Source organism: Poecilia mexicana, unplaced genomic scaffold, assembly GCF_051168715.1.
Source record: "Poecilia mexicana isolate PSO_F unplaced genomic scaffold, ASM5116871v1 scaffold_3, whole genome shotgun sequence".
In the NCBI taxonomy this organism is placed as follows: domain Eukaryota; kingdom Metazoa; phylum Chordata; class Actinopteri; order Cyprinodontiformes; family Poeciliidae; genus Poecilia; species Poecilia mexicana.
In genome coordinates this window covers 31503280-31522414 of record NW_028263372.1, presented here as the reverse complement: position 1 = coordinate 31522414, position 19135 = coordinate 31503280, and the positions used below count along the sequence as shown (strand labels likewise).

General features: G+C 35.2%; 1 protein-coding gene across 3 annotated transcripts in view; it reads right to left on the bottom strand.

The window, feature by feature from the left end:
* The window catches only part of tspan4a (tetraspanin 4a), a 167051-nt gene that overhangs the window by 59202 nt on the left and 88714 nt on the right, over positions 1–19135 (bottom strand). For all 3 annotated transcript variants that reach the window (XM_088004441.1, XM_088004439.1, XM_088004440.1), the window contains one exon: positions 5104–5295. In XM_088004441.1, the coding sequence (XP_087860567.1) occupies positions 5104–5295 (192 nt within the window). The remainder of the gene's footprint in view (positions 1–5103; positions 5296–19135) is intronic.

Here is a 19135-nt window from a genome sequence, read left to right as displayed (position 1 = left end):
AATGAATAGTTTTCTAAGATACCCGACTGTGTGGGGAATTGTGAGCAAGCAAAAAACATAAATGGTTCTCTTTTGACCTCAAGATCTCTGTCATTTTTTCATAGCTTCATAATACCAAGAATTTAACCCAAACAAAGTCATCTGAATTCCAGACAGATAATACTGACATTGGTAATGAAGTGTGTGATTATGCTAGTGCATTAGAGGAGATTCAAAGTGGTGCTTTTCAAAGCCGAGGGTTCTTGTTGTGGTGAGTTGGTGTCCTGCAGGTTTTTGTTCCATTACACTTTCTGTTCGATGAGAGTTAATGAGCCACAGCTGGTCTATTTCTAACTGACGCCTTCAGGGAGGAACATAAAGCTGCAGGACATCGACTCTGGAGAAACAGAACACTGCTATTTTTTTTTCTTCTTCTTTTGCAAAGTATATCCAGGAGTTTTATAGCCAAACAGCAATTCACAGCTCTAAAATCAATGTTGCAATTAGTCATTTGGGACTACATATTTACTATGTGTTTTAATATTTACATTTAAATAAGCTCTATATCTTGGTAGTAGTGGGTTTTTATTGGCCCATAAAGACAAAATACATATTGCACACATTATAAAAATTTATATTAAACCCCCAAAGCCTCTTTGCATACACCTCAGGTATTTATGTTATGAGCCGTGTGGCCAACAGTGTTGATGTCCCACTTTAGCTGAGATTGATGTTTCAGCAGAGCTTCAGGGTGAGCGATAATCAAAGTCCAGGTGCAGCGATTGATTCCTTTTTGCTCGTCCTGTGTTGTGATTTCCACGCAGTTTCAAAACTACAGTGGCTTTGTGTGTGTTGACAAATCAGTAAGATGGGTGAGCCAGTCATGTTGGGCACGTAGTCAAGAAGCGCGTCAAAAATCAATACCTTCAATATCTTTTTGGCTCTTTCTGCCTTTAGTCTATGTAGTGGAAAACCTAAGAAGTGATAAAATGTGCTTTTTCATATCTTCTCTTTTCACACCCAGCCTTTTCTTAGTGTGGTCAGTCTGCTTCCTCTTCCATCACAGTGATCTCATGTTTATGCCCAATTTGTGGGCAGATTGGGTAATCCAACCTGTCAAGGCACCTTTGTACCCTTTGACTTGCTCCGGGATCGACTGTCTCAATTTAATGGAGTAAAACATGACTTTAATTACCCAACATCACTTACTGTGATGTTTTCCAGAGAAGTTTAGAGCCCCCAATGATTCACCTAACAGTGTACAGGGTTTTTTAAATTTGTCACACAGCTTGGTGTAATTTATTCATATGAGGTATAGGTTACTTAAGAATATTAATAAGAGTAAAAAAAAAAAAAATGCTTTTTTGAATAAATATACAATTTTCTACCAGATGTGATGGAGTTGCTGGTGATCAGTTAAAAGTATTAGGCAGATTTAAACATTCAAGTAAAACATTAAAATTTGACAAATACAGCTTTGCTTTAGTCATAAATGATCCTGACAGCAAAATCATACAAAGTATAATTTAATTTGTACATGTAGAGCCGGTAGATGCAGCTCAGCATCCTAAATAGTGATGGTGTTGATGCTCAGTTGAGTCCACAACACCAGTTTAAAGAGTTCATAATTTCAATTCACTCAAAGTCTGGCTTAGCTTACAAAGTTCAGCAGGACGAATAAAGCCAAACAGAATCATATGTTCTGTGTAATGGCCTGAATCAGGTTTGTATATAATAACATTTTACTTTTTTAGCAAACTGCCAGTCCATTCACACATTGCTGCCGAGAGTGGCAATTATCCTTTGGCTGGAAATATAGAGAAAGCAGATGTAACCAATTAAAGTACTATAATTAAATTGTGTGTAAATGTGTTTGTTGAATTGGTCAAAACTTAAAAAGACCTTTGGACTTAAAGGAATTTTTGGATTCAGAATGGTTGTTAATTGCAATCAAAGCATTGCACATCTACATTTTTACAGTTTTATTTGCCAAAAGTTGTTACTTTATTCTGTCTTTTTACATGAAGCCTGATCAAAGTACACCAATAGAAATGAACGGGTCAAACTTATTGTGTGTCTTTATTGCTATTTTGCTGCGGTTGTGGCTGTTTCCTGCAGCTCCTTCGGTGTTGCTGTGGGCTACTTGGTAGCATCTTAGACCAGTTTCAGAGAATTGTCCAGATTTTGTAATGGCATTGTTGATTTTCTGTCTTTTGTACTCTTATCTCGAAAACAAGAATCATTTGATCCTTTTGCAACCTGCCAACTATGGTTTTAGCGAGGATGGAAAATAACAAACATCACAAAAATGCTATGGCAACTGAATTTCATTTCAGGCTCATCAGTGTTTCTATAATTGATTAAAGGTGTGAACTTAAGGAGACTGAATGCTGAAACCAAATCAAAGGTTATATTAATGATGTTTTTGTCAATGAGTTTGTACATCTATGCAGCTGTAATTTTTTTTATGAATGTTATTTTTAATCTGTAGTATCTTCTTTCTTTATTTGAGTATCAGATTTATTTTTGAAGGATACATGAATATTCTAAAATTGGATTGCCTAGTTCCTGTACTTAATAAAACAGGACATAGCTGGTAAAATATCTTTGATATTCTACAAGCAAACTGAAATTTGCAGGTTTGGGTAATCTTGTACTGTGTTGAATCTGTGAGAAGTTTTCATGTTAGAGCCACTACTGCAAAAATATTGGCAAACTGTACTTGAAACTGATTAAACGGGTAAAAATATTCATGAGACATCAAATTTAAACATTCCTTTTCTAGTTTGAAGCAAATTAACTAGATCATGAGCCGTTTTATACATATTAAAGCTCTTTTTGGGGGAGAGAGTTTCCCAACTGGAACTGGAACTCTAGCTTCATCACAGAAAACTGAATCAAAGGTTTCTGCTGTATTACTGCTGAACATTAATAATGAGGTTACATAAGGAAGTGATTGAATATGTGCTAAAAATATGAGTGCAGAGTTTTAAATTGATTTTGTTGCTAAAAATGTGTTTAAACTTGTCTGGATCACAGAACTGCCATGCCATTTTGTTCAGTGTAAATGAGAAACTAATGTCTAATGATACAAATTAAAAGACTTTCAAAAGTTAATTATACATTTTCCCACAAAGAGTAAAACAGGAATTCCTCTTGCTTTATATCTGCTGCAGACCTGAGAATCCCTCATCAGTGATCAAAATGTCAATTAACCTTGGTATTTGAAGTAAGAACCACTTTTCAATGTGCATTAAGCACAAACAGATCTGTCACTCATTAATTGAGAGGATGTTCTTTTCATTTAGACACAGCACAGTAAATTTGTCTGGTCACTAGAGAAAGTATGTCATGGATTGTGAAAGCATAGTATGCAAATACTCAGTCTCAAAAACCTCATTTTTGTTTAATTTCCCTGCACAATTTTAACTTATTTTCTATAACTGCTGCACAATGTTGGACTTAATTATAAGAGAATTATCTGCCAAAATTCTTCAACTAAACCATCATATCCGTAATCTGAAAGTTGGTTTGCATCCACATTTTGCTCTTGAAATCAGCTGACTCAAGCATCAAGCACAGCTGGTGCAAAATCTTTTGAAATTACTTTTGAGAACAGTTCATGTTGCATGGTTGTTTTTTAGCTTATTTTTTTTGCTGTGCTTCAATTTCCACATAATTCTTAACGCCTGGCACACACAAACAAAAAGACACACCTGGGAAAATATTTCCAAAAAAAGAGCCACCATGTCAGACAGGTTTCAGAGGTGAGAACAAGTCCACACCCCATATGGCTCATACGTTGCAAAGTTTTCACCCGGAGGACTAAGAAAACAGAAGTTTCTTGTCAAACAAACGTTCTTTAGTGGGAAGTTCTTCAATTCTTAGTTACACACCCCGAAGCTAAGGAACTAAAACAGCATGTCCCTGAATAGTAGATACAACCTTTGCTTTTTTCTTATGCACAATATATATTTGAAACAATATTTCCACTAATGTGATATTTATCTTGTAGCAAACCTATTAAAATAAAAAAAAAGCCAAGGATAGCTTGGTTTGATTTAGTGTGTGCTTATTGCTAATGATGAAACTGAAGGATTTCATGGGAATATCTCTTCTGTAAAGCTTCCCTGTAGCAAAAAGTGAAGGACAAAACCGTAATTTGCAATTAATGACCCAAAGGAAACTCTGGTGTTGTCCAAAGCCGCACTGTTGTAACAAGTGCGCACACATGCTGTTTATAATATTAAGAATGTACCAAGAATAGTTCCTTGTTTTGTTTCCTTGTAAATGCAATAATGGGTCTACAATAATCAAATAAAGCAGTTGTCATCTGACAGAATATTGCTGGAAATGCACTAATTAGGCTTTTTCTAGTCAGTATCAGTTTCTGATTTTCTTTGACATTTGACCTACAAATTACTAGCTTTTGGTAAGAAATGAAAAACACATTTCACTAACTTCATGAGTTAAATGTAATCATATTTTCATATGAAATGAAAGGTTCTGCTACAGGTTCCTCGACAGAGACAATAGTTAGAAAACTAACAGAAAATGAAGGGATTTCAAGAGACTTAAAGCAGACATTGCTTTTTTTTCAGTTTTGAGTATTATGTGGTTACAATACCACATTATCGTTTTACCACTGTTAAAAAGGCAATCAAGTAATTTTATTTACCTGAAATACACTACAAACTGAAACCAAATTACTCAGAATTTTTCCTTTCGAGATTTGTGACATAATCTATGTTTCTGCAATCACTGTTTTTTCCTTCTTTTATTTCACTGCAATGGCAACCAGAAGAAATCATAAACATCCAATTCTGCTTTATAGAACTGTCATTGTAGGAATGAATGTTTCCAATATAGCTTTCGTTGTAGCTGATCAAAGCACTAAATAAAAAGGTTTTCTTAAATTGATACTTGTGGAGTCACCAGTGAGTCAGAATCGACTAAAAACATACAATCATGCCAGATGAGAAGCGTCAGTGCTCGGTGCTTCATGAAAAGTTTGTGACAGTGTTTGTCACACCACTAACAACAAAACACAAATTGAAAATGTCATCATGACCTCAATGCGACCTAAAGTGTAAAGCCAGCAGCCATTTAAAGGAGATAACTCACCGCCAGCAGCAGAGGGCGGCTTTCTTTGACAGCTCCCACGCAGCCCAGACATCCGATCACCATGATGATTGTCCCCACTGCGATGAGCAGATTGGCTGCCGACAGAGAGGGAAGGGATGATGACAGCGTGGCAAAGTTTCCCTGGGTCACTGAGAGCCAGATTCCGACCCCCAGGATGCCACATCCTCCCAACTGTAGACGAAACCCAAAGAGACACATCGCTGTTAAGTCCGATTAAAGAAGGCAAACAAAGCAATTATATGGTGTTATTGTGAGGTGTCTAGGAAAATAAAAAAATAAATAAATAAATAGTTGTTTTCTTGTAAAATGTAGCGTAAGACCCAATTAACTAATTTGCACTTGTCCAGCAAATTAAAGAGTTTAGACAGAAGCAAAGAGGCGGCTTTCTTTGCTGCAAGAGAGACGGTAAAATGTTTGCCAGAAAGCCACAAATTAATGCATCATACATGGTTTGCTCCTTCTAAGTACCTCTTATGGAGTCACTAACAGCCTGTTCACCAATGACTGACAATGAGCACATGAGAACTGTGTCTTTTAAAAACTGATGCATCACATAGAATCCCTTGTTTTCTTCATAATTAACACATTATGCTTCCGAATTAGCTTTTGAATTTCTGCAACATCTCACTTCTGCATGGACAGCGTGACACACTGTGAGGAGTCAGGGGGGAAAAAACGCAGCGTTACTGTTCAGTTCACAGCACTGCGGGACTGAAAGGTTTCATACTCAACTTAAAGAGGTCAAATACAACCAAGCAGAACATTTCGACATAAACTCTCTCTAAGAAGAGGTGGCTAATAAAATTCTCATAAAAAGAGCAATAAATACATTTGTGAGCTTTAACGATGTGCATCTAGGGGACAAGTATTTCACAACTAGATGGCTGCTTTCTTTTCCTTCCATTTTACTCTGTTATAGGTAAAGAAAGCCAGGGTATTTTTGAGTTAGTTTTCTTTATAAAAGTTCGCCAACCTTTATAATTGCCTTTGTTTTAAACACTAAAATGAGTCATTTTGATTAACCTCAGTGCGCTGCTTCTTGCTTCAAATCTTAATTCTGAAGACTATCTGACAAAATTAGAAACAATGAATGTTGTCTGACTGCTAAGGCGGATCAGTTTTTATACTCGACAAAATTGTAATATTAACTTTACTGGTGAGAACAGCTCTACATAGAAAGGCTACCTTTTGTTTCTTTCTCACATCTAAATGTTTTAGATCATTAAAATATGTTAACATCAGGCAATCTTTCAAATGATTATCTGATTTGGTAACTATCATGCTAGTAACTATTTGCAAATTCCTATTTTTTAACATCACAGTGGAGGAAATTGGCCCACTCTCCTTTGTAGACTTGTTTTACAATCAAGTCACGTTTTTAAACTTAAACTATTTAGGGTCATGATACAGCATCTCGGTTTAGGCTCGGCCCTAGGTCACTGCAAAACGTTTTATTTCCTTTTCGCCATTCAGAGGTGGAGTTGCTGATGTAAAAGCTTGAGTGCGCCCAACCATAAGAAACTCCTGAACTTCAAGATGTTCTCACAAGCAGAAATTCATAGTTTCACCATTTATGGCAAGATCATCATACTTCCATCATGTCCTATGTAAAAGTACAAAAAAGGACAGGAGATACAGATATCTGATGTTTGCCATGAACAATACTTGTGTATGGATGCACAGTTTGATGAACATACATTCCCAGAGTGAGCTATAGTCTGAGTTAACAAAGTTCACCGAAAGCCTGCAAGGAACAACAAACCCCCATGGGTAAATCTATACTATTGATTGTAAACCGTGCTCCTGAATACATAATTTGGAAGTATGGATATCATTTTTGAGGAAAGTGAGCCAATGTGTCTGCAGGGTTTCGTGTTCAGGTATTGTTTGCATTTTACCAAAATAAACAAAGCCATTTCGTATATTTTAAATATTTTTTAAAACCTTATTCAGGTGAATGTTGTGTTTGATGCAATCTGTGTAAATTCATACCAACAACAAAAGCAATATATTAGAATCAGAAGATACGTGTGATATTTTTGTGATATTAAAGGATTTTAATAAACGTGTGTCAGTCACATTTATCAGCTGAAACTGTTAACACTGATGTATATCTTATACTTTTGAGGAACATATTTTCAACATAATAACAAGACTCACCAAGAGCTCATCTATCTCTTGTGTAACTGAGCCAAAAATATTCTCCATCTTCTTTCTGGATTACTCATCTATTTGAAACATTATTTCACTACAGAGAAACTGGGAAACATAACCACCTCAACAATGAGGTTAGTCCGTCTGGTGCAACAAAGTCTGTTTTTTTCTGTAGTATCATTAACAAACAGATATCATTTAAGCGTATGTACCATGCATTTTTAATGTCTAACTTCTTTGTGAGTAAGGGACAAGATGAGGCATAAACAACCATCTTCATAATGGAAAAAAAAACATTTAGTTTTCTGTGCAGTACTGTTAGCGCACTACGTTTCAGTCTGTAAGAAGCTCTTCTTTACGTCTTTCAAGGAAAATAATTAATTCCTCATTAAACAGGCTTAAGCGCATTATTAGAGTCATTTTATTCAAATATAACATTTATTTTGAATCAGTTCTGAAAGATTTGTTTGTGTTAAAACAAGCAATCTGCTCTATTTGGAGTCAAAAGTCAACAAGAATTATTTGCTTTACTTCATTTTAGTTCTTTCCAGTCCTATAGTTCGTATTCAAAACATGTTTGACTGCAAAATGCCAGGCGCAAAGATCTCAGATACGGCATGTCTATTGGAAACATCCATCATTTCCACAATAAATGTACAGCTGTGCGCTGGAGCAGCCAAAGGCAGTAAGACTTATGCAGATAAATACATGTGTATTGTTTCCCCACACTCTGTTTGCTTTACATTTTCAGCTGTAGCATGGTATCCTACCTAATGAGCTCTTGAGGAAATAGGAAAAGAGAAAAATTAACAATAAAAATGTGGATACTGAGCTTTTCTTCTCTTTTATACCTCCACAGAGATTCTGGAGGCATGCAAGTGAAGGGCCTTTGAGTCCCCTTAAAGCATTTCAGGAGGAAGATTCTCGGACAGAGATTGCCAACAGTCAATACTCTGATGGGAACCACAGGCAATGTTAATGACGATGATCATGTTTGTTATCTGATAAAGATTAGCAGCCCTAAAAACTGCAAAGAATGGGAACTAATTAAGTAGCCAATGAACATTTTAAGGAAAACTCAATAGTTAAAGCACACCAATGGAAATAAATTCTGAACTACGACTAAAATATTTATCTAAACTGAAAGAGCTGAATATATATATAAAAAAACCCAATTATTACATAACATTTTCAAATGAATGAACAAGATATTGCAGAAAGGCAAACTCAACAGCAGCTATGCAGCAATAATTCAACAAAATACAGAAGTGGTAAATTATTTCTCAGGCTAACCGTCATAGATATATTCTTTAATAATGAGATTCAAATTCATCAGAAAACTGTTGAAAATTTAAGGTGTATGTTTCACTTCAGACATGACAGGCAAATAGAACATAACCACACACTGGAAAAGACAGCAATATTTTAAAGAATGAATCATGACTCAATTTAATAAATGACCACATCACACGTCCATTGCAGCCCATCTGGGTTTCAGAGATCTAATCGTACAGACACACAGCACCTCTGCCTCATCTCCCATCAGTGAGGTAACATTCCATGTCCTTAGAGCCAGATTACACCCCCAGAAATTGATAATAAATAATAATAATGACACATTTTATTTATAGGCACCTTTCCAGGAACTCAAGGTCACACTACATCATTAAACACAAAACAGCACAGCACAGCTTTTGTTCTACCACCGTAAACTGGCATGGAACCTGGTCTCAACGTCCTGAGCTGAGTTCAGTTGAGTCCCAGGAGCCAAAGCTCAACCATCAGGCTCACAGGAATCACAAAACATAAAAAATATATATATTACAACTGGTTCTAATGTAATTTGTATGAAACATCAAAAAATTTAATTAAAAAAACCACACAAAAAAAGACAAGAAACTCATTAGAGTTAATTAAAAAAACAGTACAACAGCAAAACTTTTCTTTCTTACACTTCTGTATATGTTTTTATATACTAACAGAATTTCAAACTGATTAGTTTTCATCTGCAATAAAACAAGACAAAGCAGAAAACAACAAAAAAGAACAGATGCCTAAATGTTTGCTGTCACGCTGTTTTAAAGAGCTTAAATGAATTGAGGCAACCGCACAGCCTCCCCCTCTCACAGCACGTCACTGTGTTCACGGCAGCGTCTGGATCCAGCCACTGATTGGGACCAGGACTGTGTGCAAACACGCAGTTTTCTTTAACTCCTATTGAGTGGGCTAACTTTACACATAAAAAACAGAAAGACTGATTTAAACTTGCCTCCTGCATAATACAAGCTGAAAGTTTTAATGACTCCACTCACCGATGAGGAATATCACCACTTTGATCTCATCCAACTTATGAATGCTCCATCTAAAACATGGGTGCCCATTAACATATTGATATAATCCAAGTCAAAGTCCGAGTTTTACTCATGCATGAAGAAAATATGTGCCGATTATGGCAACACCATACTAATACATATATGCATATAGTTTTAAACATACACAACACCTTTCTAGTGTTTGAAAAAATATGAGGAGGAGGGGGACTTTCAGTTTAAATGAAAATGCTCCATATATATATATATATATATATATTTTTTTTTTTTTTCCTCATTCTTCTATGTTGGATTCATGTATGCAGTTTGACCCTCGAGGGAGGTCTTTTCTCCTGTAATCTGCTCTCAAGGTCACAGCCTGTTGGTGAGGTTTCGAAGGTTAGAGAGAAAATCTGCTCAAATATAAACGCAAGAAACTAAAATACTTAAGACTTTGGTCAATATAAGTTCCTGTTCAGAAATGTTATTATTTTGCCAATGATGTTCACTTGTAAAAATGTGCCAGAATTGAATGACATTGGACCTCAGAGAGGCATCATCCTTCAGCTAATCATTACTGCATGCCAAGTTTTCAGCTAATAGCTCTTGCCGCATTTAGTTGGAGCTAAAATATTGCTCTTTGTTCGTTTGTGTTATTTGCTGTATTTCTAATAGGTTCTACTAAAGTAAAAAGACCTTCAGGATAATTACTGAAGCAAACCACTCAAGTTACAATAAATGCTTGTTTATTGTATGCTGAAATAGAAGATAATTAAAAACTTTGCATACTACTGTACTTGTGAAGCAATTCACAGTAATTTATTATTTAACATTTGAAGTTGTTTCAAACCTAAAATCACCAAAGTCAACAGAAAAATCAGCTTCATACATAGATATTTTGACATATAAAACATTCAATTCAAAATTCAATCAAGGTCAATTGTATTCAGATATCACTTTTTCAAACTACATAAACTATAATTCAAGAATTAATGAAAACCAGCAGCTCTGTTATATATTTATCCAATAGTATAGTCTGAATTCAAAACAATATCAGTTATCCTTGGCCTTTTATTTGACATAAACCTCTCCTAATCTTCCTTTTCATTGGTTTTAATTCAGGAATAAATACTAGTCTTGATATCCAAGATAAACATAATTGACTCCCATTCTTCATCCCTTTCTGAAGAGTCCTGTTTTTTTAAGTGACATAAATTTTATGGGTGATATTATTACACATAGAACTGTAATTAACAATTATGCTTATTAACTCCAGACTTGCATGACATATTAAATCGCAATCATCATCACAATAATAATGCATGGAATATCCCAACCACAACTGACAGTTTGGAGGCAATGTATTATATTTCAAGTAACACGCATTATTGTTTTGCATGTAAATATTAATTTGACAAGTCCGATCGACATCTTGTTCTTGACTACTTTCTATTGGTGGTTTAGTAGTAGTAGCTGTAGTTAGCGGTATTACAGTTGAGTGCAACAACATCTATATGTGCACTCCAGTGAATAAACTGGGTTCCCTGATATGACTAGTCTAAAAGTCCATATGAGGCTTCCTGAATCAAAGGTTACCTGTAAGCTGTCATTTAATTATGTAAAGGAGGACCTAATTGTAGACAAGAGGCAGGCAGATTTTAATGAGTAAAAAATGTACTGTGGTGATTACTGGAGTGGAAACAGGTGAGTGATTAGGCTGATTATACAGCAGCTGGAATAACATGAACTGGGCCAACTGATGGCTGGACTAAGCATACGTCATTTATCCAGAATGCATTACACCGTCAACAACATGGCGACATCCGTGTGACAATATTTTATTACAATTTCTAAAAACAAAGCAGCCTACAGTATTATCCCTGTTTTTTTTTGTTTGTTTGTTTGTTTTACATCTAAAATGAATAATTCTCAAATAAAGTATATTGTTACAACTAATTGTGGATCCATTTAATAATTAAAACAAAAATTGACCTAATAAATAAAAATCAGAACACAGAACTCGGACCAAGAGTCCTAAAAGAAAACAAATATGTTCATGTCATGAAAGAAACATATGTTATTTAACATGAAGAAAAGCAGCCTGAAATATTATGTGACTTTATGTAAAGCAAGAAGCTTGGAGTGGAATAAAAACGCTGCCTGACAGACGTTTACATAAAGGCCAATTATCTGAGGTGTATGTGAAATTCTCAACTTGGAGGTCTGAGAACCACCATGAGTTTAGTATTCAGTAAGGCTGCCACATATGTAAAACATTGTCAAAGCTGCAGGAATAAAATATTTATTTGCAACTTGCAACCACAATGCATGTGATTCAGGTAGTACATTATCTAGATAGTCAGAGATTAGACTTCTGACACAAGCAGATCACAGCTTGGCTGTTTTTTTTTTGTTTTTTTTCCCTGGGCCAAACCGACACACCAAGATTGTATAAAGCATTTTTCTCCCCTTTTGCTCGACATAGATCTGTCAGGAGAATGTGTGGACAATCCGAGCAAGATTTTTTTTCCCCCCTCACTCGCTGTTCCCACATGTATCTCACAGCTGGAGATTTTCTACTGAAAATGTGTGAGACAAGCTGCAGACAAGGTTCTGTATGCAACACCCAAGAGGCTGCATTTCATTTACAACACAAAGAGAATAGCAGTTGAGTCCCTTGTTGTTATAGTTATGCTAAAATTACATACCATATCTGAAGATATCACCAGTAGCAGGTAAAAAGCAACGTATGTGTCAGTGGAAATTAAGGCACCAACGTGTCAACACTCACTTGCACGGAAGTTCAGGAATTTTCCTAAACCATTATCGACACTAACTACAAATTGCATTGTTTTATCTATGCCCAGCAGACACGCCTCTGTGTCAATACAGAACAGTCATGTACACACGAGCAAAGTTGCCAGTAAAACCTTGCTGCTGTAGCGCTCTTTTCCCTCACAAAGTTAAACACAATATTTAAATACTGCAGGCTAGAAGCAAGTTATTAAATGGAAATTACCTTAAAGTTTTAATCTTTTGAAACACAGTAAAAAACAGATTAGAGGCATCCCACAAGGGCAAAATTACAGATTTATCACGCTGAGGTCAAGCATACTAAATTGTTTTAGCAGGGAAGCTGAATAAGGAAGAAGTTTACCTCCACATAACTGACTGTTATGCAGCAACGTCCTCTGCCACATAACAGGCAGTGGAGGTTGCTCATCTGAAGCTGTCCTGCTCTGGTCCTGTTAAAAGGGGTAAAGTATATGGTCTGTGATTTGAGGTATTTACTAAAGGTAAATAATTAAGCACCAAGAACAGATGCCCCCTGACCAGTGACCATCCAGTCAAAATCCAAATAAATCAAATCCTTTTTTCTGGTCATTGAATGCACCATATGAAGCACTAACAGGAAACACAAGAATATTATTCAGTGAGGATGTTAGTTCTGAGAGAAGGCTTAAAGTTATTTTCATTATCAGTAGGATAAAGAGAAGTCACAGGAAGCACAGACACGTAAGAAGCTATTTATAAAGAAACAAGGCACCAGAAAACTCTAAGGCTGAATGTTCAAAATGCCACCTGAGAAGAATTAAAACGACCTGTCTTTATCCCTTACAGGTTTAAAAGTAAATGTTGCAAATGGCAAACAGTGTCATGGCACCAGAAAGATGCCGTAACGCTGTTTAGGAGCTTTCAAACAATGTAGGAAGATAACACAGACATTAATACAGAGAAAAGGTTAAAGGCAAGGCATTTGTTTATGTGTGTGAATCAGGGAAATATGTAATGTAGAGTGTAATTACAAGGCTTTAGCCATTTTATTTTTCTTATTCTTGTTGGAGCTAGTTCACAGGTGTCAGGTCGGTTAGCTTTATGCTAACATCACAGACCCAATTTTAATGTTTGCTTCATGTAATTGATTATTTCTTTCAAAGCAATAATGACAAAATGATCATTTGACATGTGTTTTATCAGGCTTTAATAAGAAATGTTTCCTACACTTTTATTAATAATACCAGTTACTTATTATGCAACAAACAACAATACATGAGTGTGAAACGCTTTGGGGTCCTCTGGATTTAATAACGCTCTATACAAAAACAGGCCATTTAGCATTCTTATTGTTGAATCTGTTGGCCTGTTATTACAGTAAATTATAGCTCAAAATGATGATAGAGTTAGTTGCAGACTCCCTCCTTACCACAGTTATTAGAATATTTATTGTGACAGTGCAAATTGGTGTTTTGGACAATTCTGCTTCCATTCTTCCAGCTGAGCTAAGTTTTTGTTCTTGTATGTTGGTTTATCCAAAACAGAATTATATAACAAGCTGAAACAAGTGCCATGGACCTATACATGAATATTATCTCTGCTCACATTAAAACTACAGGATATGACCCATAACAACAGTTAATACAATTTGACTACATTTTAATACGTTGTAAAATATACTCCAGCATCAATCATCTTAAAATAAGTCAATAAATACAGAAACATTTTGAAGAGAAAGGTTTATAAATGGGTAAAATATATTATATATATATATATATATATATATATATATATATATATATATATATATATATATATATATATATATATATATATATATTAAAAGTAAGAATTTCTGTACAATGTCACTGAAACGCTTAAAGAACTTTTCTACTGTTCTAAAATAACTCCATTATTCCAAAGCTCCAGGCATTTAGACAGAGGGCTCTTTAAAACCTCAGGATCTGTAAGTTCCCTAAAACTTCTTAAGGTCCTGTGAACCACCTCCACTCTTTCTGTGACCTCGTCTCAGAAGAGAACAGCTCATCAGTTCATCAAGACCTAGTTTAGGTCATCCAGAGGACAGGGTCGCCTCACTAGTCAGCCTTTAATAAGAATCAATTATGAGCTGGGGAAGCTAAATTCCTGATTACCAGTGTTATTTTAGAGTTAGCATTGTTTTCAATTTTGCAGTTTCAAGTAGATTTGCTGTATTTGCTATTTTGCTATACTTTTATTTCTGGTTATCAGGGGCAATGGCCCAAAAGTAACAGATCCAAACGATTTCTCGCCGAGTAGAAGTATTCTTACCAGTTTTTTTATTGTTTGAATACCAATATGAAAGTAAGTCATACACATTTTCTGTTGGTTTATGGGTTGGCTAATTTCATTCACTTTATTATTTTTGAGGTGTGTAAGAATTTGTGTTCCTATGAAAATGCGAGTTGCTTTTTAGAACTATAGCAATATAAAATATTAATTATTTGTTCTATTTATTGCAATATAGAATATTATATGTTATTATCAGCTGTCTTGCTTTAGTGGCTTACAGATTGTGGTTCATTAAACAGATCAGAAATCTCTTCATGGTTGTTTTTTTTTTTCAAACTAGGCTATCTCAAGTAGGCCACCTGCAAAGTTAGAAACAGCCTTTATAAAGTCAAGGAAACTGCTATCAGCTGCTTTGGCTAATATACAATTCATAGTTTAAAATGTTTCTGTACTTATTGTATGTTTTGAGATAATAGTAAAAACATGACTGGTATTTCCAGGCAGGGGACATCGTCTCTACAGCTAATATAATTAATGACTGCTCACATGTGGAAGCCTGGAAAAAATATGTTCATTGCTGATTAATGTGTTTTTTATATATATTACAGTTCTTAAAAAGGAATCAGAATTAGTTGAAATTACTTATGGTAGGTCAACTTATAAGAACCAAGGATATGAAATCAGTCACCAAATTCTAATGGGTACAGTTCTATTATTAAACATATTAGGAGTTTATTAAATTAATAGCTGCCTGAGGGGGGGGAAAAAACGAAAAATTTCACCTCATTGCTGTCTTTCAACCTGCAAATTCTGGTTGTGTTTTCTGAAATCTTCTGCTTCAACTTCAGCAGCCAAATACATTCAGACGGGGTCAGGAAAATCCATCAATTCACCAGTGAACAGATGGTTTCTCTCTTCCCTTGAAGAATAAATTATTTATTTGAGGTGAAAAATCCAAGGTGAATGTGTTGGATGATTCTAAATAAGCAAGAATATCATTATTGAGTTCAGAGGAAAAAAAAAAAAAGAGTGTTATTTTTTTTTGTTTTCTTTGTGTCAAAGTGGTTGCTGCAATAAAAAGAGGAAAAGATTAGTCATTTGTAAAATAAATGCTTCTCTGAGCAATTGCATGCATAGAGTAATTTGGGGGTTGGGTCTGTACTTAGTTAAAAAAAAATATATTGACCAAATAAGCAACATTTTCAATTCAAAACCCCTTTATGCTGCTAAATATTTTAATACATCGACACTCGAGTTCAACCAAAAAGATATTTGTTGTTTCTAATCTGTTATTTAGGTTACAGCTTGGTGATAAGCCAACTCCGTTTTCCACAACTTGCACACAAAAATACTCTTTTCCAGCATCCCATCAGATTGTTTTTGAAGCAAGAATTAACCCCTAGCAATAGCTTGTCCATTGATCTCGGTTGAGCAGCAGATTTACAGGAGTGCAAATATAAAGGTTGTGGCCAAAGCAAAAATGCAATTAATAGCATTAACATTTTTAATGCACTAAATTTTACGTAAATAATCAATCAAAACTAATGTGTTAAATTCCTCACCCTAATACTAGTGAATAGTTGAGTTTCTCATTAGTTTTTAAAACCATCACATCTTTTTGAATCCCATCTCAAATGAGCATATGAACCTGACTGAGTGAAGAACATATTTTTTGACTAACAGGCAGTAATGTTTTTGAGGATGAATTATTCTCTGAGATTTTTTTCTTCATCCATCAGCGATCCTGAGGCTGTGCACACTCCTCCATCATGCTATATCCGAACCGGTGGTGGAGTCAGCAGGAAAGCTGTTTTGTTCTAAAGTTTGCTCATCATTCAGCCTCTTTACAGCTCTGGCAGATGCCTCAGTCTTTTATTCTGAGTTAACTTGTATCCCGTCGTGACAGCTAGTCTGCAAAACGAGGAAAATTGAAATTGATTTTTCACAATTTTCATTATCTTCTTGTACATACAGTGTCTTGATCAATAAAAATGCACCAATGCTAGAAAATCTTTTCCATTTTTGTGGCTTCTGGAGCAGGTGCAGATGCATTGCTATGAATCTTCAAAGTCTAGCTGGGGACTTGGGATGTGACACATCCGGCACAAACATCAGACTTTCCTCTTGTTTGGTTTTTCACTCTGCATCTCTGCAGAGGGACCCCTTCAGCACAAACTTGAACCTACACAACTAGCGGCGCGTTAGATGTCTGTCACTATACCGGAAAATGCAACTAATTAGAGCCGCTTACTACATCATGACACACCAAGGTCTTTAAGCAAATGTGGACATTCTGAACATATGTTTATAAAATGAAAAATATGGTTAATTAAAATAAATGCATACTTTTTTCCCCTTTGCTTTTTCTCTAGATCATGAGCTTTTTGAAAAGACAAATTTATTCAGTCCTCCCACCACCCTCTTCGTTTCATGTTGACAAACACAATTTTTGCATGCACAGCTAGCAGGAGCGCAGCTGCATTTTCTTTGTGACCGGGAGGGGCTTGGTCACACATGACTGAGCCCTAAATCAAAGAGTCAATACTGAAGTGCTGAGATGCATTCATATCATATTGATCCTGACTTCACCAGGAGGTAGACTATTATGCTCCAATTATTGATGTGAAACAGAAGAAGCTGTTTTACTCTGACAAAGCAGAAAGAGGAGTTGTTTTACAAACTTCAGACACAAAGGACACAAACTGCACTACATTTTTTTTAAATCTGTTCCCAAATAGCTCATTTGTAAGGATAGCAATTCTGCTGCAGGTCCTCAATAATTATGTAATTCAGTGGCTTCTTTCTAGAATAGATGAGATTACAACACAATACAGCTGACTGCACAAGTCATTTGGGAAAATCAAATACCTGAGCTACATATATTTGTAACAGCTTAGCTATTGTATGAAAATTGAATTTATGTGAAACATTGTCAAGCTTGTGCAATTACTTTGTAGATTACTGCAGGTTATGATCCATAGTCGGGATGTTTCTCTTTATCTGACGGTTTTCTCTTGTCTTGTTAATTTTTGAGGCGTTCTTTTCATTATCAAGACACCACAATTCATAAATGATGACAGTTTCTTAGTAAACATTCACCCATTAAAATGGTACCAAACTTTTCAAGTCCAATCAGTTCATCTCACACCTTTTATATAACATCAACATTCATGTTGTGAGTAGAAAAGAGATATGGTAAAAATGTCAAATATTTCTTCAGCAATTTTATTTTTGTCTGTATTCACACCAAAGCTTTTGAAAACACAACAAAAGACAGATTTACTGTATAATAGGAATCTTCAGATCACAGTTTGATGTGCTACTGATTGCTGAAAGGAGAGTGAAAACCATTGTAAAAACATCACTGAATACTAAGTTTCTGAGGAAAATGTGAAACAATCCGTAAAATTAAAATAATTCTGAAGCAGAAGACAATGACCCAAAACATATTAGTAAATCCACCAAAGACTGGCTGAAAATTACAAAATGAATGGCTGAGTCAAAGCCTGGATCTTGAGCTCGTCTAACAACTTCGAGACTAATCTAAAAATATCCTTTAGAAAATTGACTTCATTTGTGACATCCTTTGTATTTTTGCATATTTCAAGACAAAAAAAGTGATTGCTAGCTTACTTGTTTAGTGGTACCAAATCGAAATAGCATTGTCACCTACATATTTAATTTTGAATATTGACAAAATCCTACGTAGGTACACCTGACAACTCCGAGAGAGAACTCCAGTGTGTTAAATTTGAATATTCCTGACAGTCTACAAGTTGAGCTAATCCATTTTCACCCCCTGACCGAGATTGTAAGATGAAATATAAAGAGCCAGGAGGATACAGTGTTATCTAATCAAAAAGTCCCAGCAGTAATATTATACTGATACAATATGTGTCAGGTGAAGCAGAAATTCAATGCAGTGCTTTATAATATAAAAGTTCACCTCCAATACAGACAGACTTAGATTTAATTACCAAAGGAGATACCATGAAGTTGAAGCATGAAGGGAAAAAAAAGGAAAAGCACAATGTAATCTTTTACAGTAACAGTGAAGCCTCAGCAGTGATCAGATTAGCTTTAAAAAGACAAAAGCTTTATAGATTCTACTAGGATAACATTTTAGATACACAAAATAGATATGACACAGCCAGAAGGTAGCATACAGTGGAGTATAAACCTGCTCACTTTCTATTAGTGCTATGATAAAGTTTTACTTTTTTTTGTTGTTGTTGTTGTCTTTTTGGTTCCTTTGCTTTAATATTTTCCCAACAATTGTCAAGGGTGAAAATGTGCCCTAAGCTCTACTAAAAAAAGGGGGAAAAAAAAAAAAAAAAAACTTGTGTGATCTTTGTTTTTCCTGTTTCAAGCCTTGATCTTTCAGAGAGTAAACAAACCTTCCTCATCTTAGGAGTTTTAATGTCCTTCTTTTATTTACATCTAGTTAAATTTCTGTTGACTGCCTGCTTGTTTGAAGCCGTCATTAGGTCATAACAAATGTT